General features: G+C 31.0%; 1 protein-coding gene across 1 annotated transcript; it reads left to right on the top strand.

The window, feature by feature from the left end:
• Positions 1-19527: 19527 nt before the first annotated feature.
• On the top strand, positions 19528-26160 carry LOC127715484 (E3 ubiquitin-protein ligase MYCBP2-like). The gene is made up of 7 exons (XM_052221544.1): positions 19528-19598; positions 20290-20457; positions 20912-21019; positions 21646-21855; positions 22405-22506; positions 23586-23751; positions 24044-26160. The coding sequence occupies exons 1-7, from the start codon at positions 19596-19598 to the stop codon at positions 24157-24159; spliced, it is 873 nt and encodes a 290-aa protein (XP_052077504.1). The 5' UTR covers positions 19528-19595; the 3' UTR covers positions 24160-26160.
• The last annotated feature ends 1169 nt before the right edge of the window (positions 26161-27329 follow it).

Raw genomic sequence — 27329 nt, forward strand, 5'->3', positions numbered from 1 at the left:
GATTCCTAACATCACTGAAGAGACATTAATTGTCGAAATCCGGATATGGTGTACAAATGTTTGCACCTCATATTTGTGGTATACCATCTTTTCTGCAAGTTTATTGTTTTTACTGTTTGGTATTAAATTAATATGTCAGATCCATTTTTTACATCTGGTGATCAATTTATTTGGCAATCGCCAATGGCAGTCAGCAGGGTTATAGAACATCAGTTGTTCGACCTGTTAGTCAAATGCGTTTTGTTAAAATATACTTTTTCACTCATTTGGTCTTTTGGAAATTGTTGTTTGTGCTGTATTTAAACCCCTCTAACAAGAATGTTTTTTTACATGCACACGTATAAAAATTGCGGTTTTTATCCAACGCAATCATAGGTTTGAACGTTGTTTTCAATTTAGACTTGTTTATATATAAATATAATTCGTCTAAACATCAGTCCAGCAATGTTAGATCTGTAAATTTGCGGAAGCAAAATTTTTTGTTCTTTCCTGGCCGGGATTCGAACTCATGCTACTGAGATATCGTGTCACCAAATCGCCTTGCACTGTGCCCGACGTGCTAGACCACTCGACCATCTATGCTCTACAATAATAAAGCTTTCGGTGGACGGGTGTTACCTTTCCTCGTCGGTTTTTATCTAGCGTCGTAACACAGTACATGATATATATATAATTCATGAAGATAGAATTTTACAGATCAGCTCAATTTTCTATCGTACAGGATCTTACAAATTAATGCAGGATGCAATCACAGAAATAATTATATTATAAGTACGTCTGAATCAGTGACAACTCTACGACAGATTTCATCCATCGGATCATCAGTGATGGTGATACAACGCTGAAAACACATTCTGTATATATTATTCGTCTAAACATCAGCCCAACAATGTTAGATCTGTAAATTTGCGGAAGCAAATTATTTGTTCTTGTCTGGCCGGGATTCGAACTCATGCTACTGAGTTATCGTGGCACCAAATCGCCTTGCACTGTGCCCGACGCGCTAGACCACTCGACCACCTAGGCTCTACTATAATAAATATTTCGGTGGCCGGATATTACCTTTCCTCGTCGGTTTTTATCTAGCGTCGTAACACAGCACATGATATATAAGGCATGAAGATGGAATTCTTACAGATCAGCTCAATTATCTATCGTACAGGATCTGACAAATCTTATGAATGTCTAAGAATATAACTTAAACACGCTAATTGATACATGAAAAAGTTATATTAGATTTTAAATAGAAATACGCAATATTTCGCTAGACAAACTAGTTTCATCAGGCGTGTGCATCTCTCAAGGTGAAATCGGATGCATGACAAAAAAATATTTTTGTAGTTTAAACTACACAAAATTGAAGTAAAAATTAAACATATTTATTGATGTTCTATAAAAAAAATATATGTTTGTAGCTTAAGGATGCTCGCTCCTCTTTTTAAAAATACCAAGCTTTTTAAGTGACTGTTATAAATTGATAGTATATAAATAACTGAACTTAAAAAGCAGAAAAAATTGATAGGTCCATTTCTTTCAAACACTATGAAAAAATAACACGGATTTTATAAGATTTTCATAAATGGCTAGTTAAACTATATATAATAAAAGTATAAACAGAAAAGTAGGGGTTAGTGGGATTTTTTTGCATTGGTACTATATGTATAAAACAAGAAGCTGTCAGAGTGACAGCAAACCGTATTTTTCTGCAAAGGTCGAACCCTGAACTGTTGAACAAGTATGGACACTACATTTAAGCTTAAAACTACTCTAAATTTGGATTGTGGTTTAATATTTGACACAACATAGGTTTGTGACACAAAATGAATGTGGTCAAAGAACTGAAATATTTGAAATTGGACATTACGTATTATGGTCCAATATCCAAAATCTAAGTACATTGTCAGAATCAGCATATCAAAGAACTCCAAAAATTCAATTTTTGATGAAATCAAACAAAAGTTTAATTTAGGACCCTTTGGACCACAATGTGGACCAATTTGATAAAGGAGCTCACAATCCAAAATCTCTCAATACATGGTAAGATTCAGCTTTTCAAGGAACAACATAAATTCAATTTTTGTGAATCAAACAAAGTTTAATTTTGGACCCCGACTTGGACCAATTTGAAAACTGGGCCCAAAAATCTAATATTATAATACAGGTTTAGATTCAGCATTTGAAAGAACCCTATATTTATTTAATTTAAGTTGAAATGAAAATTATTTAATTTTATCCATATATGTGCAAAGGGAAATAACTCAAACTGGATAAATAGATATGATTATAATAAATAAACCAGTAAAGTGATGACTAAGTTCTATAAAATTAGATATGTTGTAATTTTTATAATTATAATCAATAATATAATAACAACAACCAGTGATGACTAAGTTCTCTAAAATTAGATATGATTTAACACTCAAACATTGTTAAAATCAGCATATCAAAGAACCCAAGAATTTAATTGTTGATTAAACAAAAGTTTAATTTAGGACCCTTTGTACCTCGATCTGGTATTATCTAACTAATTATAAAAGAAAATAGATACAGGTTTAGATTCAGCATTTCAAAGAACCCTATATATATTCTATTTATGTTGAAATCAAACACAATTTAATTTTGGACCCCGATTTGGACCAACTTAAAAACTGGGCCCAAAATCAGAAATCTAAATATATGTTTATTTTATAGACAATATAAGCTAAGTTTTGAAAGAAGTTCACCTAATCAAAAAAATATATATAGCATTCAGAAAATTAGTTTTTACAGAATAACAAACAATTTACAATTTACCAAAGAAAAAAAAAATGAAAAATTTTATTTATCATTAATACAATGTCTTTTAAAAATCGATAAAACTTATCTGTAATTATCTTCAAAATGTCTAGTAATGAACAGTAAATTTCTGACTTTATTTATTCCTTATAGCTTTTAATCATCAACACTTAGAAAACAGAAAATTTTCAAAAAAATCTGTCACTCAAGATAAGAAATTAACCATTTGTTTAGTAAACTGATTACAGGACATATAAACAGGTGATAAATTATCTATAAAGGCTTAGTGTAATCAAACTTTATGTATATAATTAACAATTTCTGTTCAAAGGAAAATAACTCAATCACAAAAAAATACCACTTATGAATATTAAAAAGGGCGATAACTCACAAACGAGAAAAGCTAAAATCGTGAAAATTGAACTTGACCTTCATTTAGTCGCAGGAAACAACGTATTTAAATTTGAAAAAAAAAAATGTCAAAGGGTTTTCATGTTATTGAAGAGACAAAGTTTGGCAGCCGCCGGTCCGCCCGCCCGCCGGTCCGACCGCCCGCCCGCCCGCCCGCCCGCCGTACATCCACAAATCAATAACCGATTTTACTTTGAAAATCCGGTTAACTAGAGGATTTCGAATATCTGACAAAAAGTCAAAAACAAGAGTAGCAAACATCCTTAAACTACATAAAGTTGGAGTAAAAGTTTTACATATTTATTGATGTTCTATTAATTGTATGAATTCTATAAATTGTATAAATTCTATAAATTGTATAAATTCTATAAATTGTATGAATTTCAAGATTATTGTTTTGATTTGTTTTTAAGTCTTTTTTCGTCTCTCTCATTGAGTCCATCAGGTTCAAAAGTTCGTAACTGGTGCATCCAAAATCTCTCTATCTTTTGTCTTCCTTGTGTATCCCATTTTTTTGTTTTTCTCAATGATTTGAAAAATCATGCCCTTCTGTTAAAAGGTGTCAGTAACTGTATCAGTTTATTTTCACAAACTGATCCACGCTTAAATAGATTGAATGTTGATTGTTGCTATTTTTTTAGACATTATATATATATGTATGGCGATTTCTTATCTAGAGTCATATTGTTTAAAAATATTGCTCTAAATCAAGGAGTTATACACATCACTTATATATTTCCTACTCATAACAATCTGCAAGTAGGTACTTGTTAAATACTGATGGATTCTAGTAAGTTAAAATAGATATTTAAATGTTGAAATGCCGGCTGACTTCTTTGCAGAACCTACCTACTGTATGTATTGTAATTATGTTCTTGTTCGGGATTTGCATGATGAATTCGCCATTTCAAAAATATAACAAACAGCAATATTAATCTATCAGTCAATATTACCTGTTCATGTATCAATTCAAACTTGTAAATAAATTAGGCTTCAAATTTTTCTGTTATGCTGAATATGAATGTTCGAGTAAAGTCATATCTGTGATAGAATACTACAAATGTTGTACCTATATAAATTGTTCTATTCTTATCCTAATATATAGTAATTTCTATGCTCTCAGAAAAAGGACAAGGATTAAAGAATATGATATCAATTGTCATGCATAGAACATTACAATAGATTGAGGAATATGATATTGATAGTCATATATAGATTTTTACTAAATGTATGTGAAATTCTTTTAGTGAACATATTTTTGTCTCCCACCTGTCGATTGGTAGGTTCGGAAGGTTCGGAAGACCTCCCCTGGAAAAAAACTTATCTAACACTCTCAAAGTCGAGGTTAAGATTGAACTTTGGTTATAACAGTCAGAAAGTCATACCGCCAAATACCCCCACCCCTAATAATCTAATTCAAATTGAAAGATCAAAATAATGCTGTTATTTGTATTTGATTCCTGAAATATCAACAGTGGACGAAACAACTCGTAAAACAAGTTTTGTCTATCTATATAATAGGTCAACTATAGATAAACTTTATGCAACTGAACGAAAATAGAGTAAGGGTTGTTTTATTTTTATTTCCTTATTTATCCATAATTTTATCATATCATAGTTTTACATTCGTTTGTTAAAAAGACATATATAAAAGTTGCACTTTTTTAAATTGCTTAAGTAAAATACTCATTAACTCATATTTTTTTTTTATTTTGAAATTCCGATTGCATCTAACATAATTAAAATTGCATTTTGTCAACTTTGAATGCAGTTTCCACAATTTAAATGGAGTTGTTATATATCATCTTTGTTAAAAAGAGAAGAAAAATATTAAAGGGATATAAGTTACAAAAAATATCTATAATTGAACATGCTTGTTTCAAAGGTGTCTTCCCGGTTGTCAAACTTTTTGAAAATACAGGTTAAAAAGTACTGAAATTTTGTGGGACAATCGGGAATATGTTTGTGGGACAATTAGGAAATTTAAATGTGGGACAATCGGGAATTGTTTTGATAGGGATTAATTTTTTTTTATAGTGATGAAGCAGGTAATAACAGGTAACTTATCAATGTAACTTATAAAATATGAAATAAACATATAAACAAATCATAATATTAACATATTATATTTGCACAGAATAGGTACAATTCAAGTATACTCAAACAAAGTAATAATATTAAGTAATAAAATAGCACATATTAAGCACCACTCATTTCACATATAAATAAATGTACTCAAGAGTTACAATTAAGCACAGAAATATAAAAAAAACACATAGTACATTAAGTACAACAACAAAGCACACATAATACATACATGTAATATTAACATCCCAAAACATCATATAATTGCAACACATTTAGTTCAAGTGAAACAAATAAGAGGCATTGTAAGCATTCTAAAAAACTTCACCATTTTGTTGATGATGTTTGAGTACATGTAGGCGTTAATTGAGTTGTGTGTATGTACTTCTCTTTGTTGGTCGTACTCACCCTGCTTGGCACTGACTGATGGTCACTTAGTTTGATGCCTGCTCTTCTTTAAAGTAGTTCAGAAGCATGGAGTAGATTTTGCCGTTAAGTCTGAATTTACCAGGTCTTCCAGTCTATGGAACCAGACGTCTTCTATTTATGCATTTGTACCAGAGGACGAACTAATGTCCAGTGTATCAGTTGATTAATGTCTGGTTCTTCTTTATAGGTTATGACGAGTCATGTAGACTGTACTTTACGCCAAATACATTTGGTAATGCATTTGGTATAATAACCTTTAATAGTGATTCCTGTAAAGGATGATCTAGCAGAATTCGTAATCAACGAAGAAAGTTTTTGGGTGCAGGTGAACCTGACGTTGGGTGCAAAGCAGTCTTCAGTGTAGTGTAAATAATCCTGTGTTTATGTCCTGTAGCATCGCTGGTAAAAGTGCAAAGACTAGTGGAAACATCTCTCCATCAACAAATGCGTATATAGCGAACAGTGTAAATGAGTTTAAATATTTTCAAATTGCATGCGTTATTTCTTAATTTATTTAAAAACTTTGGAAAAAATGTAATAAAAATTACGGTATTGATTTTACTTTAATAAATAAACGTAACACCATAGACACCTTTCAAAAGCGCATTAATCTGATGATTTATAAAAAATAATATTTTAGACTTATACAAAATTGATATAAATTAAAAGTTTTAACGTGCAATATTTAATTCTTGTTTATTTAGCAAACAAACAAAAGCTACCTTGTTTATTTAACATTTTATTTCATTTAATAATGTGGGACAATCAGAACTTTTCATGTTGAACCATCAGAACTCTTAAATTTTAAAAAGTGGGACAAATGGGAATAAACTGTTTCAAAAGATGCATAAGGGCTATTCGGCTTAAATAACCATACAGCGTATTCCACTGTTTTCACATGCAAGTTTTGGTTTTGTGTACCTAAATTTATAGTTTTGTAAATGATTTCAGTATGCCGAACTCCATGGATTATAAAAGTTGGACATTTAAGGGTAATAAGTCTAGTCTACAATTTCATATATGTAGATTTAGTTGAAGATCTTGTCTTATGAATCTGTTTTGCTTTTTACAGTTTTTTTTCTATATATTGTAGTTTTGAAAAAGCTAGCAAAAAATTAAAAATATTGTAAAAATATGATAGCTCGGTTATGTTGACTTATTTGTAAATCTTAGGTTGTTGTTCGTGTTTGTTCTTTTAAATTTCTCACTGTTATACTTCATCTAGACAATTGCAAATAATCTGTTGACACTGAGACAATTATGTTTCGCCTTTTTGTAATTTTGATAATATAATGCAAATGTTGAAATTAAAATGGCAATATGTAAACATGAAAACCATTCAAAACATTAAATGTCTATCAAAAATTCTGATGATGTAGGACCAGATAACCTCCATTACAATGTGAAATGCCAATACTTTTAAAACTGAATACCAATTATTATTGACTTAAGCAAGTTTCCTAAAAACTAAGCTAAACATAAACTGTAACTTGTTAATTGTGCAAAAGTTTCAAAAATCAATGAATCTTGATGAAATAGCGGGCCCATATCATCTCAATGGAAATGATACTTACAAATACATATCAAATATCATTGACTTAACATTAATGGTCCATCTTAAACTGATCTTATCACAAAGTTTGATTTGTAAACAATCATGCCACATCTTCTTTTTTATATAAAACATTTAAAGTCAGTACAACATGACTGAGGGACGGATACAGATTATCTCAGTCTATGGAAATAAGATGTGCAAATCCTAATACATCTGCATACCTAATATCATTGACTTACAACTAGTGGTTTCGCTTAAACTAAACTAATCACAAACTTAAACATTTGGAACAAAGCAAACGTTTCTGAGTCAATAAACCCTGGTCGAGAGAGCGGATCCAAATATTATCCATAGAAATGCTAATGTTAATACAACTGCATATGCTTATAATTCGCTTACCACTAGTGGTTCACAATATTAAAAAGAAATAATCACACAAACTCAAACATTGTTGTCGCTGCTGCTGATACCTCCTGCAAAAGCACCCCTTAGTCTCGCTTTTTGAACTTTGTCGAGGTTAGACAAAAAAAAAATCACTAAAATCAGCAACAATCGACATTTAGGGGCAATTACGTCTATTGAAGTCATCTCATCATTTTCGTAGAAATAAAAAGAAGCAGATCTTAATATTCGGAGCAATTTTCACTGTCTGATTTTCTCTATTTAAAATAGTTTTAAAGACATTATATATTTACTTGTTTTTTATCCCACGACAACGTTGACGCTAAATGTCTCACATTTGCCCTTTTAACGATTAGAGCTAAAAGTGCGTTCTAAGGTGTATGTTTTCCATTACTTTTGACTTTCATACAATTTTAAATTTACACATTAATAACTGTAAACGATCACGTTGATTTCTAAAGTAAAGGTAATACAGTGTTCCATTGAACCTTCTGTAGATTTTAAGTTCCTTATAGAGTGTTTATAGTTTTTTCCCGTCAAATTAAGAGTTTTGTTTGTATTTATGATCAGCATAAACTTTGTAAAAATTTATCGAATGTTGCCATATATATTTGTTTTAAATTAAACAGTTTATTCAATTTGACATTCGAAACATTTAATAGTTTCATGTGAAAAAGTGTTTTTCATAAACTAATTATTACTTACTACGAATAAAATTTTATGCACTGATATCATACTTTATCCCTTTACAGTTTGACCAACTTACATGATGGGAAAGGCTGTGGTTGGAATAATCTTGGTTTTTCAACTGGCGCATGGTCCAACTCAAGTCGTAATGCTGCTGTTTCTTTTTGTTGGTCTGTGTATCCATCAATATCAGATAACAATATATAATATGTAACTGTTGACTTATTTTCTTGCTGAATTTCACCATCTATGTAAGGTGTTTGTTTTTCTGTCATTAAACACATGATACCTATAATTATTAAACATAGAAATTTCTAATTAGTTGCTAGATTATGCCTTTAGGGTGCAATTAGAGCTAGAGTGTAATTAGTTCCTATATAGGTCATGCCTTCAAATTATTGAAAAAAATTATATTTCCACTTACATTGACATGTTCTCGTAAAAAATATAGTTTTACTCCTACGAGCTCTTACAATTATGTTAGAATTTCCAGATATATATATATATCGAAATCCTGATATGGTGTACAAATTTTTGCAACTCATGTTTGCGGTATACCATTTTTTCCGCAAGTTTATTGTTTTCTGTTCGGTATTAAATTGATATTAAAGATCCATTTTGTTACATCTTGCGATCCGTTTATTTGGCAATCGCCAATGGCAGTCAGCAGGGTTTAAGAACATCCGTTGTTCGACCTGTTAGTCAAATTCGTTTTGTTTAAATATACTTTTTCACTTTTTTGGGGCTCAAAACGAGCGTCTGACATATTAAATCATAAGCCTGGTACCTTTGATAACTATTTACACTACGGGGTCGATGCCACTGCTGCCTGCCGTTTCGTCCCCGAGGGTATCACCAGCCCAGTAGTCAGCACTTCCATGTTGAATACCAATTATATGGTCATTTTTATAAATTTACTGTTTGCAAAAGTATGAAATATTCGAAATACTAAGGATTTTCTTATCCCAGGCATAGATTACCTTAGTCGTATTTGGCACAAAACTTTGAAATTTAAGAGTAAGGCGTGGCTATACCTTATATGAAATGTAACATTAATGGGCGATGACACATGTCAAAGGTCAAACTTAACTGTATTTTTCTTGAAATAAATATGTCAAACAAATAGTGCAGCATTCTATGACAAATATCTCTTATTTTCAGCAAATGATCTCATGGATCAGATTTTCAGTAGGATTCGATTTTATGTTTCATTACATGTGCAACATTGACCGTAGCTACGGTGATATGACAGCGACCAAAAATATAAAATTGGACTATAAGAGAGGAATGATTAAATTTATAAACATTAAAAAGTTTTATATTCGCCTTTTGTGTACAGTATTTTGAATCAGTTTTCATTTAACCAGTTTTTAAGTTTAATCGTTGTTTGATATTATCTCTATATATAAACGTTACCTTTATAATATGGATACAAATTATGAGCAAATCATATTCTGTCTGAACCTTTTATTGTTGAACTGAATAAATTGAAAGTTCTGGTTGTTGGATCATGTACTAGTATATGACTTCTTAAAAAAAAAATGATTTTATTGATATATAATTTCAAAACAAAGTCAGTCCTATTCCTTTTGTCAAGAATCAATACAGAACATTGTCTGTTGTTAAATTAGAATATTCTGACTAGAATAAAAGCAAAGCATTGTAAGCTTTTACAGAAAGTCGCCACATTTTCTTAACCAAAGTTCATTTTCAAACAAAGACAAAACAACACTATAGTCAAAGTTAACAAAAAGATTTCAAGTGTATATGTCTTGTTTGTATAATCCATACTTTACCCCTATTGGCCATGTTACAAAAAGGTTGCTAGTCAAGTTATTCCAGAGGTTGCTCCTAACCTTCAAAGTTAAATGAAAGGACCTTCAAAAATACTGGAATATACAGTCCATATCAAGCATGCAATCGAATGAACAACATGGTGAGAAGTAACTGAAGCATTACTGAGTAACTTTTTGGATGAGACAGGATACACGCCTGTGTTCTCGGACTAATTAAAAAGTTCTTTAAAGCTCAATGTCCTTAATGAACGTTCAATGCATGAGACAAATGATTACAACAAAGCTTGAATAAGGATGAGAGTCTAGGAAATCAGACATCTAAGTCATTTCTAACTCGGTCAATGGACATCAGACAAAAGGGGTCATCATCGGATGTCAAATATTCCCACTTTAGCATTCTTATCAGCGTCTAAACTTAATCTTTTATTCTGGGATACAAGTGTATGGATGCTAAAATGCAAACACGTTCCTTGTTGTTAGGCTTAAATATAACAATCAGTTACCCCGGCTTCCCTCTCATTGTTGTATAGCATAATTATTTTAAATGAACTAAATTCCAATCTTAGAATCCTCCTCTAAAAAATCAAATGGTCGTCTCAATATAACACATGCTTCAAGTATTTTATTCACCCTTTAACGTTCCTTAAGAAGATTTATTGTGCCTGAAACTAGTATCATTTAATGTGTTATGTCATTTTGCCCTTTATTGACAAGAATATTCTTTGAGAAAACTGTTTTATCTTTATTTTTAGATAAATTATTTTATAAAATAAATCATTGAATTTAAAAAAAAACATATGACTATTCATGTTCAAACTGAGAATTAAATTGCATATCAAAGCATGTTGATTTAAGTCCTGGATATGAAATGTAAATAGAAACGAAAATATAAAATAAAATGAACTATAAAACACAAATAATTAAAGTCTAAAATATAAAAATTAAGAATTCTATATCAAAGTCCTAAATAATAAATGAAGCTGCTTTTCCCTGGGCACATAGAGAAGAAAACACAATAACATGACTGTTTTATCGTCTTACAATCTAGGAGTTATGTTAGTGACTCATTCAATTGTTGTTAGCAGTAAAAACAAAATTTTCCAACACTAGAAAAAAGAGTTCAAAAGTGGGGTAGCAAATTAATCCCCCTTTTTGCTCCTGGGCCTACGTCAGTCTAACATTAATAGTTAGATTGTATGAAAACAAATATGAACAATGGAATATATCTCCGATTATACTAAAATAAATATCAGGCTTACTTTACTTTTATTTTTGGTCAAGGCCAGATACTATTAAAGTGCTCCGATTTAAAAGGTTGTCTTAACCAAAACTGACGTCATGATCATAGTCAAGTGGTTTTTTAAATATCTATTCAAACTTTCATATTATATCTTCGTATACACAACAGTTTCAATAAGATAGCGTGAACTATTTAATTTTTGAATTTCTGTCTTTTATTGTAAACCTGTATCATGTTTGTACTATTTTCTGTTTTACAAAATACACAAAATGAGTTCCCTTCAACAACCTCTTTTATTTATACTCCAAGTGGGACGTTAAATTATAATAAGAGTATTAATTAATAATATCTAAAGAAACTATGGCCATTGGTTGGTAAAACTCTTAATGGAAGGGTTATAATAACCAACATTTAAGTTGTTTAAATACAGATCTGGTGTCCACGCTCTGCTTAGACAAGGCAAGCAAAGTGTGATAACAGGATTTGTATTTTTATACATCTAGATAGCATCATGTTTAAATAGAAATATATATCACATCGAAGACTTCAATATTAACATTATTATTTGGTACTTTCGGCTTGGCATATGGCATTAAGGATTTAGTTTTCTCAAAGACTGCTCAGAACTAATTATATTATTCTAAAATGTTTTCCTTTGGCCTTTTATCATTAAGTACCATCCTAAACGTCTAGACATGGTAGGAAGAGAGGTTTACACTTATTTTTATCACTATTATTACCGTAAAAAATAACTATAAGATTTCTGTCTGAAAGGAAAATATTAATATGGTCTAACCTTCACAGCACAAATACTAGGTCTGATGTTATAACGCCAATATCCTACTATACTATAAATAGAGTTTGTCTTAATCAAGACAGCTAGGGGTCATGCTAGTTTTTATAGTATTTAAACTATGATGAAATTATTCCAGTTAGAATATAAAATATTTTTCATTTATTCGAGTTCTAAACGTTTGCTAGACTTTTGACAAAATTCACTCTTTAACTTCAATCTTTTGTTCTTTTAACGCTTCGATTGACTATTCTTTAAGTTCCCTTCAAGAACCTTTTTATTTATTTTTAGGCCATGAAGAAATACAGGGAAGATGTTTGCTATATTTAAATGCTTGTCTTAAACAAGTATAAATAATATTAAGGGGATTGAAAAATTAAAAATTCTTGGATTCTTTTGTCAGAGAAATCTTGTTTACTAGTATATTTATCAGAACATGAATATGAAGAAGAAAAAATGTAAAATACAAAACCAGAAGGTTATCATGTAAAAGCTACTTATTTTTATAATATATGCGATTGGGTTATAGTTTTCTAACAAGTATAATTTCTATCGCCGTGATTCTCTAAATTTTTATTCGGATCCCTTTATGTATATACTCTTCTAAGGTACCATGCAGGCTTATAATTTGGTACATCAGACGCTCGTTTCTTCTACATAACACTCATCAGTGGCACTCGAATTAAAAAAACTTGGAATGCCAAATCAAGTATAAATAAAGAAGAAATTGCTTAATCTATGAGGCACCTGGATGAAACTTGGTAAATGATGGGGGTAGTGTTTGCTTCTCTGTCTATTTTTTGTGATTGCTGTTTATCTTTTCTATTTTTCGTTTTCTAAATGTACTGTTATTTCTTCTATGTCTCCTAAGCACCCCGGCTTTCTCATCTAATAGACTCTGGCTCCCCACGAAATAGCCAAATGCAGAAGGTGGAGTAAAACACAAAGAAATCAATCAATCGATCTAAGCTTTTCCTTTTTTTTTTTTAGCCAAGCATTTTGTGTAACTATGAGATCATTGGATTCCTTAATATGCAGTTCTGTTGTTAAATGAAGGTGGTATATAGTGATCAATCGTCATGCGAATGTTCGTGCTTAAGTCCTACTGTTTTACTTTTATATCCAATTGCCCCTGAACCAGTTGAACTTATTTTGTTAAATTCATGGAAAATTGCTAATATCATGCACTTTTGCATCTCTATTTTTATTCCTTCATGCGAATGATTTTTTTATATCTAATTTGAACTAACTTTATTTGCCCTATATTCATACAGTATATCTACAAATGAGGATATGTGGTATGATTACCAATGCGACAACTATTCATATACGAATGAAAAAGAAGTGAATAATTACAGGTCACCACACGGCCTTCAATAAAGAGGAACAGCTCATAATGCATGGTAAGCGAAGTTTTAATAGGTCTATACTAGTTTGATCATATATTTTTACCTATTCAGTGCAAATGTATGTCTGCTTCTCGTCCAAAACTATTTCTCATCAGAATCAAATGTACATTTTTTTTGTTATATTTGCACAAAGAAAATATTCATATAGTTCATGTGACAGTGAATAGACAGACTTATAATACTTACTTGTGAAAATAAGGTAGATTTCTGTAATTTATATCATGATAAGGACTGTGTGGAACACTTTAAAAAGTGCTGTATAATAAGTGCTTTGAATTTGTGTTATTGTAAATAAGCATGATTTTCACAATTTTTGGCCTCAATATAAAGCAATATGATTATATTAAAAATAAGGAGATGTGGTATGAGTAAAAATGAGACAGCTATCCACCAAAGTTAAAATGAAGTGGATGAAAGCAGTTATAGGCAACCGCACGGTCTTCAACAATGAGAAAATCCATAACGTATAGTAAGCTTTTAATGACCCCTAAACACGTTTTAAGTGTCAATGTAACAAGCTTCTAATGCCATTGAAAAAAGACCATATGCATTTGCATGCATGTTTATTTCAAATAAGTAAGTAAAATAGATATATTTTCAAATGTACGAATATGGTTTAAATAATTTTTAGTCAGTATTGTGTGTGTTACCATCGTCAACAAGTTATTAATTTTGCTTCATTTATCGTAAAACCATTTCAATCCACGTGTAGTGTTTGTGAACTGTTATTTCTGCTTTTGAATAACAATTTTTAAATTGGGTATATGATTTCATGGCGTGTGTTGCATGCTTCGTAGGAAACACTTACATTATTTCTATACCTTGTTGTATCCTTGTTTTTTTAACAAGAAAACACTATGATGATTACAAGAATTCTTCCATTTGTTTGACTCTTTACAGTGATCGGGAGCATACTGTCATATGTATCGTCTGTGTACATCTTCTACATAGAAAAAAACATATCGTGAAAATGAGTTCTAAGAAACCAGGCTTATATATTTTTTTCCTCAAGAAGCGAGTTTTGTTTACATAAGAACCATCAGAAGAACATGGCCGGAATAAGTATTTATGCATACTGAACTCCGTCAAAAAGAAATAAATTAAGCGAGCAACCATTTGATATTCAAAGTTATTCATTTACAGCTCTTGCGGGCCAGGATATTCATTATCAAAATCCTCCTGCCTCCCCCTAGAAAATCAAATAGTCTAGTAGTTATCTACAATTATTTGCAATTTTTGTTTAAAAATATTGGCAAAAAATAAGTTCCAAGGGGGAGCAATTACCCACTCCTCCACCCGGTGCCTATGACAGTGCTATTTTTGGTAAAACGTTAAGTCAAATTGTATGAAACAAGAGGCTGTCAGAGTGACAGCAAACCGGATTTTCCTGCATGAAAATGATATTTGCAAATCAGGACCCCCAAACAGGATCAAGTAAAAAAAACTTATGGATTTTTGCAGGGTTCAGAAATGCCAAAATCAATCTAAGTATGAAGTAAAAAGTATAAAACTCAACGATGATAAAAGCTAAAATTGTGAAAATAAAACTTGACCTTCATTTAGTCACCGGAAACAACATACCTAAATTTCAAAAAGATTTTGTCAAAGCGTTATCAAGTTATTGCACGGACAACGCTCTAAGAATCACTTTTCGCTATTGAAAGGTCTACAAATCAACAACGATAAAATCTAAAATCGCGAAAAGCAAATTTGACCTTTATTTAGTCACAGGAAACAACACATCAAAATTTGAAAAGACTTCGTCAAAGCGTTTTCATGTTTATGAACGGACACAGTTTAGCAGCCGACCGCGCCCGGATGTCCGCCCGCCGTACATCCCTAAATAACCGATTTTTCCTTTGAACATCCAGTTAACAAAATGAGGAATAAGTTAAAGTTTCACTAAGCTATCTAAAATTATTTGAAAAGTAAAATCACAGAAATACTGAACACCGAGGAAAATTCAAAACGGAAATTAAGTCCCTAATCAAATGGCAAAATCAAAAGCTCAAACACATCAAACGAATGGACAACGACTGTCATATTCCAGTGTCAGTCTTTGTAAGAATCAGGGAATTAAAAAGAATGTTTTAACATGACCGAAAAAAAACCCATCGACATAACCATCTTTTTTTTAAGTTACCCTCGTCTTAAGTTAGAAATGAGGGTAATAACCGATATTCGTTTCTACGCGGCTGGTGATTCGAAAAATCTCTAGATACCTTTTGGTTTAAAAGAGAATAAATATTTAAGTTCCCTTCAACATGTTCAACAACTTCTTTTATTCATACTCCAAGTGAGAAATAAGAAGTCTATTATTATCAGTCAAGATCGTTGAACTATTAAAAGAATCTTTGGATAGTATAACCATAACATGTATAATAACCAATCTGATACTTTGTCAATGCTCCGCTTACAAGGCAAGCAAGGTGTGAACACATATTTGTATTTTAATATGATTGTATGTTAAAAAGCAATAACAACATCTAGGTGGCATGCATCATGCTACAATGTCAACACGCCGTTCGAATGTTATATGTAATACTTTACTATTTTCCTTCTGGCCATTATCTTGATAAGTATTACATATAACAGCGTGTTGACAAGGTTTATTCTTATTTGTTATACTATTATTACCTTAAAATATGGAAGATCTGATTGAAATGCAAATATATTGTAAATATATGATCTTAGCTTGACAGTCTGCTTTTATCACGCCGATGTCTTATTATAAATAAACTTTGTCTTAACCAAGAAATAGTTTAAAATTATAACGAAAAAAGTCCCAAGAAAATGCGAAATATTTTGCGTTAATTGAGCTGTAAACATTTGCTTGAACTTTTGGCAAAATTCACTCTTAAACTCTAATCCTTTATTTAATATCAACATTTCAATTGACTACTCGTCATTTTCCCTCGAGAACCTTTATATTTATTTTTAGATGGATAAGTTTTTTGTTTTGCTACACACAAAACCAGTATGTCATGGTAAAGTAATTCATGTAATGGGTACAATTATTCTCTGAAGATGGACAAGTTTATAAAGTGGAACCAGGGACAGGGGTCTGTCTTTATATATATAAACAAAATCCGACATGACCGACAGCTATAATACTGATTTTTAATTCAAAACAAGTCTACCTCATTAAAGGGATATGGAATTTAAAGATTCTATGATTCTTTAATCAGAAAAGTCGTGTTATCTACAATAAAATGTTATTAACAAAACATGAAAGTTATAAAAAATATGAAATATAAAATCAAAAGTTAAAACTATTCATTCAACAGATATGGGTTTCACAAACTATCAAATAGTTTTCAAATATCACACAATTTTATATTTTCCTCATTAAATTATGGTTCATACCAAGGAACAAAACATTCCCATTACAAATAAATAGTTTTCCATCGTGGTCATTCTCATACAATTTTTTTATTGAAGGGCACTTTCGTGTGTTGGGGGATCCCTTGGTGTAAACTAGTCAAAGATGCCAGCTTTAAAATCTGGTACACAAGACGCTCATTTCTCCTACAAAAGACTCATCAGTGTTGCTCGAATGAAAAAAATTGGAATGCCAAATCAAGTATACGTGCAGACAAAATTGCTTACACAACGAGGCTTCTGCATGTATTCAAACTGGTAAATGACTAGGAAGTGTAAATGTTGCTCAAGATAATTTTTTATGTTCAGTCTGGTGTTTTGTGATTGTTGTTTTTCTTTTTGTTTTTAACCAATGAATGTCTTGCTTTTCTCTGACATATTTTTCATTCATTATTCACTTTCGTGTCTCCAAAGTATTCCGACTTTCTCAACTAATAAAAACTGACCGCCACGAAATAGCCAGATGCTAAATATGGCATAAAACATCAGAACTCAATTAATCGTTCCAAGCGTTTTACTTTTTGTATATCTTTCCTCGCATTTGGTTTAACTATGAGTTCATCGTATTCGCTTATATGCAGTTCTAAACAAACGTAATATGATCCTCCCAAGTTTTTTTATATAGTAATATAGTGATGTCCGTATGTTTATGCAACAGTCCATCCGTAAGTCCTACTTTTTCAATTTTTTATGAAACTCACATAAAGTAAATCACATCAGGTACTTTTGCACTTCTTATTTGCATCGTTTATACGGATGATTTTGCAGTCTTTCTTGACATGACATTTACTTTGCCATGTCTGCATACTGTATGTTTACAAATGTGGGGTATGTGGTATGATTGTCAATGCGACAAAAAACTACCCATAGACCAAATGACAAAGTCACCTTCCACCTTCAATAATGAGTAAAAGCTGATACCATATGGTAAGCGAAGCTGTAAAAAGTTCATAATAACTAAACAAAATATGTTCATCTATATACAGTGCAGAATTTTGCCCGCTTTCTCGTCCTAAACGAATCAAAATTAAAAGAACTTCCTTAAAATTTACATTTTTGTTTGGTTGTACTAAGTATTCACACAAAGACCATAGTTTTATGTTGATATAACAAGAAACAGGTATGCAAGCTCTAAAACTTAGTTGTGGAAATATATGTAGATTTCTGTTATTTATATCATCATGATCTGTCCGATTTTATGTGGAACTCTCTGAAAAGTGATGTACGGTTAGAGCTTTATATTTGAATTTTGAACGTAGGAATTTTGACATTTTCTTACCAATACGCACGAAACAAAGATACATGTAAACCTTTTTAAGTGTCAACGTAACAAGCTTCTAACATGTCTAATGCAATTCTATAAATAAAACATGCAAAAAGACCAGATGGATTACCATGTATAATTTCAAATACAAAAGTAATACAGTTTTTTTTTAAATGTAAGGATGTAGTTTCAATATAATATTTAATCAGTATTGATTGTGTTACATTTATCGTAAAAACAGTTCAATCCGCGTGTAGTTTTTGTGGACTGCTGTTTCCTCTTCCCCATGACATTTTTTAATTGAATATAGTTTTGTATGGCGAGTGTTGTATGCTTCGTAGGAAACGTTTGCATTATTTCTGTACCTTGGTGTATCCTTGTTCTTTTTTAAATAAAAAAATACCACGATGATAGTAAGATTTCATCCTATTTTTTACACTTTTTTACGCTGTACAGTGATTGAGAATTCAACTGTCGGATCTATTTGTCTGTGTACATTTACTTGGGAAAGTGAGTTCAACTCACGTGTAAAATTTCATCAAAGAAACCAGGTTTACATTCCCCCCCCTGGAAGCGAGACTTAAGTAAACAAGAATCATCAGGAGAACATGATGATATCGGAATAAGTATTTTAGTTTGAAACATAATGAACACTGAACTCCTTCTCGACCAAACTTGCACTTTTTCATGAATTTTCTATGTTATGATATACAATGAAAATAACATTTCATAAATTTGTCATAGATTTTGATCATCCTTATATTTCCCGAAAGTGCTTCATACAAAATATGCGCTTATGTCAACGCTTTTGTACTCCATTAAAAATAAAAAAAAATCAAAATCAAACAAATAAAATTATATCACATATGCTACAAATACTAGTATTATTATACACGGAATAGTTTATTATAATTGTTTTAATAGTGCAGATTGATCACTCGTATATGTATGTGTGTGTGTGAGTGCGTACGTGTTACTTTGTTATTTACATTAAATTTCTGAAAGGCTGATTGGATATCGTGTTCACTGAAAATTTTCAGACTGGATTTCATTGTACAGATCAAGGCTGAAATTTGCAGATATGATCGATTGAAAATATGTCACACCAAAGCTGTTTTTGACTATCTTTGAGAAAATAAGTTTGAACTTATAAACACAGACTCAAATATGCAGTATTTTGTTTAAGTGGTACAATCTTACACATATTTTGTTTTCAAACATTTTCTACTTTCACTATTGATTTTTGTGAATGTATTTAAAATAGGAAATTCTATATCTATATTTAGAACTGACATATACAGTATAAATATCCATTTACTGCTTTATGTACAGTATTTCACAACAGCAGCATATATTCAACATCACACAATGGTAAGTTTTATGATTTCATTCAAAGATGTCATTCCCAAAGAAAATGTATCTGAATATGTGCTATAAGTCAGAATATTACGCAATATATTGGAAGCAAAAATACATCGAATAAATAAAATGGTGTCAACATCATGCATATATATATACTAGATCGTTTGTTAGAAAGTCTAAATTGAAAACAACGTTCAAACCTATCGGTAGTTGACATACAATATACTTTAATAGCTTACTAAGTTTGGGTTTTGCGCATTGTCGAAGATCGTATACTGTTATAAGCTGTAAGCTGTAAGCTGTAAATGTTAAAGTCTTTGTCCTATGATCTATGGATAGTTGTCTCAAAGTTTATTTATATATTATATACTAGAACACATCGAAAACATCGCAGGTCATCGCGGGCCCGTGGCTGAATTGAATTTCTGCCCCAATTTTTTTTGCCTGGACTTTAAGTACTCGTATTTTCATCTGATAAATCATAAAGTCTGTATTTGAAAACTTTTCTTTTGGCGTAATGTTGGAACAGATCTAGAACTGTCATTTTCATGAAAAGTCGATGACAACATCGAAAGTCCATTGAGCCAAATGTGCAATAAAATGAAGAAACTAATCCATTGTTGTTCTTGCAATTAACAAGACAGTCATGGCATTTCAATATTAAAATAGTTAAATTAATCAATACATCACCTTTTTTCAGGAGTTCTGTGGAAAGATCTGTATGCACGGGCATCCATGCAGGGGACTGAAAGATGAAAATTCATGTGTCCCTTGCCTTTCATGTAACAATGCAAACCAAAAACACACAGCAAATGATATGTGTATGATATGCTATACAGAACCACTGCCTTCATTCCCATGTATAAAGGTATAAGAATATAGAAATGTAAATATTATCTATATTATCCACCGTTAGATTTGGTCTTGTACATTTTGGTAAATGATTGTATTGAATGGAAATAACACTTTGAAATAACCACCGGATCTTCCTTTAACAGGAACGCTCAAACCCGAACATTTGGAAGCCAGGGTGTATAAAAACGTTAAAATATAAGAACTGTATGGCCATAAGGAACATAGAAAATAGTCAAATTCGTCTCAGCTTTATTTTTGAGTTATGAAATTGCAAAATGAAACTATAGTTTTCGATGCATATCAAAAAACGACTTTAAATTTGTTTACACGTATTATGTGAAAGATTAATGTCATCCAACTTCTAATTATAATTTATTAATCAATATATACAAATTATGCTTATTTTTGTATTATGGTAAGCCTTCACATTAAAAATTATTGTAACGTCTTTTGTGTTTATTACTTAGTTGGAATGCGATCATATATTCCACTACGAGTGTGTACGCCAGATTCTGGAGAAGCGATGGATTGGACCAAGAATAACATTCGGGTTTTCACTATGTCCTATTTGCAAGGTGTGTATTATCTGATATGTCTTATTCAAACCCTGGATACTAATTGTACATTTTCACTTATAGTTTAAGCAACTTTTCAATCCAAAATTTAAGAAGTTAAATACATCAAAAGTATTCAAAATCAAACGATATGAAAAGAACAGTTACTCCGATGGACAGTTGTGTTATTGGCAATCAACCACATCTTCTTATTTTATAATGAAAAATCACACAAACTGTTTTTATAATAACATTCATGGAAACAATTTTAATGCACCAGATGCCTATTTCGACGATCAATATCCCTTTGGTGTTGCTAGAGACCAAATTACTTTAATATCCAAAGCCTCTTGAAACAATGAAGAGCTAGTAAAACCATAAGGATCAAATATAAAACCAAAAACGACTAACGGAGACTACATTTTACAAAGCATACAAATAATAACATTAAAAATCACAATAAAATGCACGTAAATGTTCATATTATGTCAATATCATTGTATTGACACTTAACTATTGAGATTTTTAAATATTTGGGAAAGACTAAATATGCTGTTGTTAATGGAGTAATACTATATATTTGTGTTTGATAATCTCCGAAACTAATCTGAACTTGAGAATAAAAAACATATGTCTCTCAATTTTAGACAAGAGTAAGTCATCCTTCATTGGAAGAAGTTCTACAACCTATTAACTGTTTGTTCGGAGATGTGAAGACCAAATCTTTAACAAGACTAGAATATGAAGGTCTATTCAAATGTGATGCCATAAACAAACCAGGTGGAATATTCTATCAGGATCCAGCAAGATATGCTATGGAAAGATATGCATATTATGAATGTTCAAAATGTGGAAAGGTACAAAATAATGAGCTGATACAAATAACTTCCACCTTCTTTCTTTTTTGTCCAAATGAGTTATGAATAAAATATTGACTATCATATCGATTTAAATGGGTTGTTGGAGAGTTACTTTGCTCTTTGAAGGTTTTTGTAACATTATTTTATGATATATTTTTTGGAACAAATTGCCTTTGGTGTAGATGTAAGTATAGCCTCTATCAAAGGTTACTTAATGTTACATAACTAACAAGGCAAACAAGGATACGTATTTCAATTCTTTACACATGTTACCCGAACTATTATAAGAACACTGTCCCATTGATTTTAATATGTATGATGGCGTTTGTTTTTTGTAGCAGTTCAGTGTTTCTGTTGTTCCGTTGTTTTCGTTTTATAGTTAATGCGTTTCCCTCAGTTTTGGTTTGTGACCCGGATTTGTTTCAGTTTAATCTATTTATGACTATTGAACAGAGGTATGCTACTATTGCCTTTATTTAATACACTGTAGTATCAGTTCTAACATATTTTGGTAATTTTCAAACCACAGTATATTTATTATTTCAGGCTTATTATGGAGGTGAAGGTAGATGTGAACACGACCATGATGACGATTTTAATCCTGCAGATCTTGTCTGTGGTGGGTGTGTTGATATTTCTAGAGAACAGGTAGGCGATTATAAATTAACTGTTTACAAAACTTAAAATTTCTGAAATACTAAGGCTTTTCTACCTTAGGGAAAGATTACCTTCTGTATTTGGCAAATTTTAGGATTTTTTGGTCCTCAATGCTCTTCAACTTCGTCATTTATTTGGACTTTTTAACTTTTTTTTATTCGAGCGTCACTGATGAGTCTTTTGCAGACGAATCGCGCGTCTGTCGCAAATACAAAATTGCAATCCTGGTATCTTTGATGAGTTTATTTATCCCCAAACACGTTGTAAAACTAGCATACTCATTCTATAGGGTCTATGAAATAGTTTAGCTATAACAATGGTATAATAAGGGGTGATGTGTTCGCTTATTTAATCCACGAAGTCTTTTCGCATTTGAATTCATACTTAGATCAGACAAATGGTCCAGTTGATAAAATTTATGACTAATGTTTCAAGTAATGTGAGTATGTTAAAAATGAACATACCTTTGTTTCAATCCGTAACCTCACATATCAGAATAACAAACATTATTGCCTCTATCATTTAGATTACATGGAAAATACCTGTACCAAGTCAGGAATAAGACAGTTGTTATCCATTCGTTAGATGTGCTTGAGCTTTTGATTTTGCCATTTGATTAGAGACTTTCCGTTTTGAATTTTCTTCGGAATTCGGTATTTTTGTTATTTTACTTTTTAAATAGTGATTCTGGAGAAAATGAGGTTTGTTTCTCTTATCAAAAAATCAAACTATTTTGAGGATGAATGTTAGAAAAAGAACTGTGAATTTTACCAAAGTATTAAAGGACAGTTTAACATGTGCAAAATAGAAAAAGTTACTTAAGGTCTTAAGTGTTACTAAAAATCATAATTCTTTTGATACCTGAATGAACCAAAATTGAAAATATATTTGATAATAAAGACAGCAACAACCCCCAAACAGATGACAAGAACAACATCATACATTGACACAAGAAAACAAAATAATAATCAATTGTTATATGATGTGATGTGATCCGGAAGGGTAATCATACCCTGATCAAAATTTGTGGAAGTAAATAGAAGCATCATGTCATATATTTTCTATTTCAGGAATGTCCAAAACATGGAAAGGATTTTATTGAGTTCAAGTGCCGTTACTGTTGTTCTATAGCAGTTTTCTATTGTTTTGGAACTACACACTTCTGTAACACTTGTCATAACAACCACACTGTTGTCACCAACATGTCAAAACCGCAATTACCACAATGCCCAGCAGGTGAGTCAATTTTCAGTGTAAAGCTTCTAAAAAATTTGAACTGAACAACCAAAAACTGTATGGCATGCAAGTAATGCAAGTAATGAACATGACATATCTTATATAATTTATTCATTTTAAAAATTTTTGATCAAGTTTACCAGTTCAATGGTATCTTTTACAGTAGGGAGGGTATAAACATCGGTTTTTGTAATACCAAATAGTGTGAAAAATTACACTACAGGTGGAGTCAAATAAAAATGTATGTTACTTGTACAATACTTATAAACCTATAAATATGCATTTTTTTCAGCTCCCCTCGGGAAAAAGTTAACAGGAACTGAATGCCCTCTTGGACTGCAACACCCTCCAACTGGTGATGAGTTCTCCCTTGGTTGTGCACTCTGCAAAAATCTACAATGCTTTTAATGTTTGTTTTCCATATATCTCACATGTAATTGGTGCTTTAATCAAGTTTAATTTGTATAGTTATAGTCTTAAGGTTTAAGATCTTACATTGCAAAATTGATATTTTCTTACTTGTATAATTGTTTTTGTTTGTTATTAAAATAAAATTACTATTTTAGTATAATTTCTAGTACATTTGTATGTGTAATGTAAGTGTAATATATTAGTCATTATTATCATTTATTTCATAATCTTTGTCAACACAATTCAAATGCTGATGGCATGAAATGATGAAAATGTGAAAATATTATGCAATGATGTTTTACTGTTGGAGTCTGCAGTTACTGTTTCAATGATGATGGCAATTTAATAATAGCATGAAATGATGATGAAAATGTGAAACTAGCATAAAATGATGATGAAAATGTGAAAACAGCAGAATATGCTGATAAAAATGTGAAAAAAAGTTTAAAATGATGATCAAAATTGTGAAAATAGCATGAAATGTTGATAAAAATGTGTAAAAAATTATGAAATGCTGATAAAAATGTGAAAATAGCAAACATAACATGATAATTGGAAATAACATGAAATCCTGATAATAATATGAAAATATCTTGAAATGATGATGAAAATGTGGAGATAGCATAAAACTAGATATCATTGAGATGGGAGCCATCTCTGTGGGCCCCGCTGTGAATAATGTGTGGTAAAAATTTTGTACCTTTATCATTGGACATGGGGTTGTCAACTGAAACCAAAGTTTTTGACCTTGACCTTTAACCTAAGAAGTTGTACATAAATTATGACATGCCCTCTGGTGTTGGTTTATATACACATCAAGTATAAACTTTGAAATCATAACGGTTCTCAAGATATAGAGCGGACACGATCTTTACCATAGGACATGGGGTTGTCAACTAAAACCAAAGTTTTTGACCTTGACCTTTGATCTAGGAAGTTGTTCATACATTATGACACACCCTCTGGTGTTGGTTTATATACATAGTAAGTATAAACCTTGAAATCATAACGGTTCTCAAGATATAGAGCGGACACGATCTTTACCATAGGACATGGGGTTGTCAACTAAAAGCAGTTTTTGACCTTGACCTTTGACCTAGGATGTTGTACATACATTATGACACACCCTCTGATGTTGGTTAATATACATGTCAAGTATAAACTTTGAAATCATAACGGTTCTTTAGATATAGAGCGGACACAATTTGTTAAGGACGGACTGACGGACTGACAGAATGATCACTATGGGGCGTATATAATAATGATAGAAGTAAAAAGTATAAACTTTCAAAAGAATTGAATAGTTAAAAGCGTTATTTCATCTTTGAGCTAAATGTTAATGTGCATCAGTTTTATTTTAGATAGGGATTGGCTTGAAAGGGGAAATTGCCCCATCACCATTTCCAATGACAAGTTTAAGACTATATTTTTGCACTTTCAGTTGATAGTTTCTTTTCTAATAATTGTAACGTTTTGTAGTACAATGTTTATACTCTTTATGCAATTGATGCAATATGTCCTATATTTAAAGTTTAATTGATATCTTCTTATTTTTAGCACTTACATAATTTTAAACCCCTATATAAGTAAATCTTAAAATACATTTATTTTTGAAATTCCCTTTATTTGGTTTTTCATCATTCCTCTCCTAAAGTCAATGTTTAACTACATAATATGTGTGATGTATTGAAGTTGCTAAAAGAATTAATGTTGGTGCTATTATATGTAATGAATACTTTGCAAATAAACTTAAATTTCATTTGAAAGTAAAGCTGATGTAAAACAGTATCAATGATGGCTATATGTATGTGTTCAATATCTATTTGTTTATACAGTTCAAATGCAGAACTTTCTACTGATTAGATAATATACAGTTTATTATTGTATGTTTTTAAAGATTGTGTAAACAGTCATTAAGGTTGTGTTTGTTTATGGTTTATCATTATTCATGTTACAAATTATTTACAAATACAGAAAATAAAGGTGTTTTGTTTCTTACTTTTTTATCAACAAGAAATATATAGAAAACAGTGGAATACAATAAAATAACTTGGGGTTAATATACACGAGACAACCCGGTGAAATACAAGAAATTGGAGATACAAAATAAGCACACAAGCCAATGTAACAAACATTTAACTGAAATATATATCATTATCTATTCATCCAAGACAAGAAGTTTCTTAATTTACTTCAAATTGTCATGTGCTTAGTGAAAAAGTAGCAAAAACAAATTTTAAAACGTGGGTTGACCTGGCTTGTGATCAAACCAATGACCTCCTGCATTCAATGCAAACACATTACCATAAATCAAGAGATTTAGTTGACTTGCTATATTATTAATTATTAAATGTGTACCAACTAGAGTACAAGGGTAGATAAAACATGCTTTATTCAAAGTGGTTTTTAATAAGAAAAAAAACCCAAACATAATACTAACTACAAGCAGTATAACCTTACTTAAAAGGTCGTAGGGAGCCAAATATAATGGACTTCCAAAGCAAGATAAAGTTATCCCAAGAAGCTATTTTATTTTGTTTCACAAAGCATAATTCTTGATTGGTAAATGAGCCTATCAAAAGAGTTATCGAGAAACTGTTGATGAAAAAACAATGTATACTTATACTAGAAGGGTTTTGTTGTTGTCAGAAACACTAAAAATTATAAATGGCCTTCTTATTGAATAAATGGACCAACTATGATTGACCTAGATATTTTACCACTCTTAATACGATGTGGACAAGATAAACATAACAAAAAGGTTATAAAGCTTAAATAAATCTTGTTAAAAACTTATAGGTTGCACCTGTACTAAGTAAGTCAATGTTTAACAGTTTCTCTGTTACCATTTTAAAAAGAAAAATAACAAAAATACCGAACTTCAAGGGAAATCCAAACGGAAAGTCCCTTATCAAATGGCAAAATAAAAAAATCAAACACATCAAATGTCAAATTCCTGACTTGGTACAGGGATTTCCTTTTGTAGAAAATGGTGGATTTAATCTGGTTTGATAGCTAGCTAAACCTCTCACTTGTATGACAGTGGCATAAAATTCCATTATATCGACAATTTATGTGTCAACAAAACAAACAGACATAATAGGTATGAATGACAAAAAAAAAGGGGTACAGCAGTCAACATTGGGTTATTATCTTAATCACTATAA

The sequence above is a fragment of the Mytilus californianus genome, unplaced genomic scaffold, assembly GCF_021869535.1.
Source record: "Mytilus californianus isolate M0D057914Y unplaced genomic scaffold, xbMytCali1.0.p SCAF_9, whole genome shotgun sequence".
NCBI lineage: Eukaryota > Metazoa > Mollusca > Bivalvia > Mytilida > Mytilidae > Mytilus > Mytilus californianus.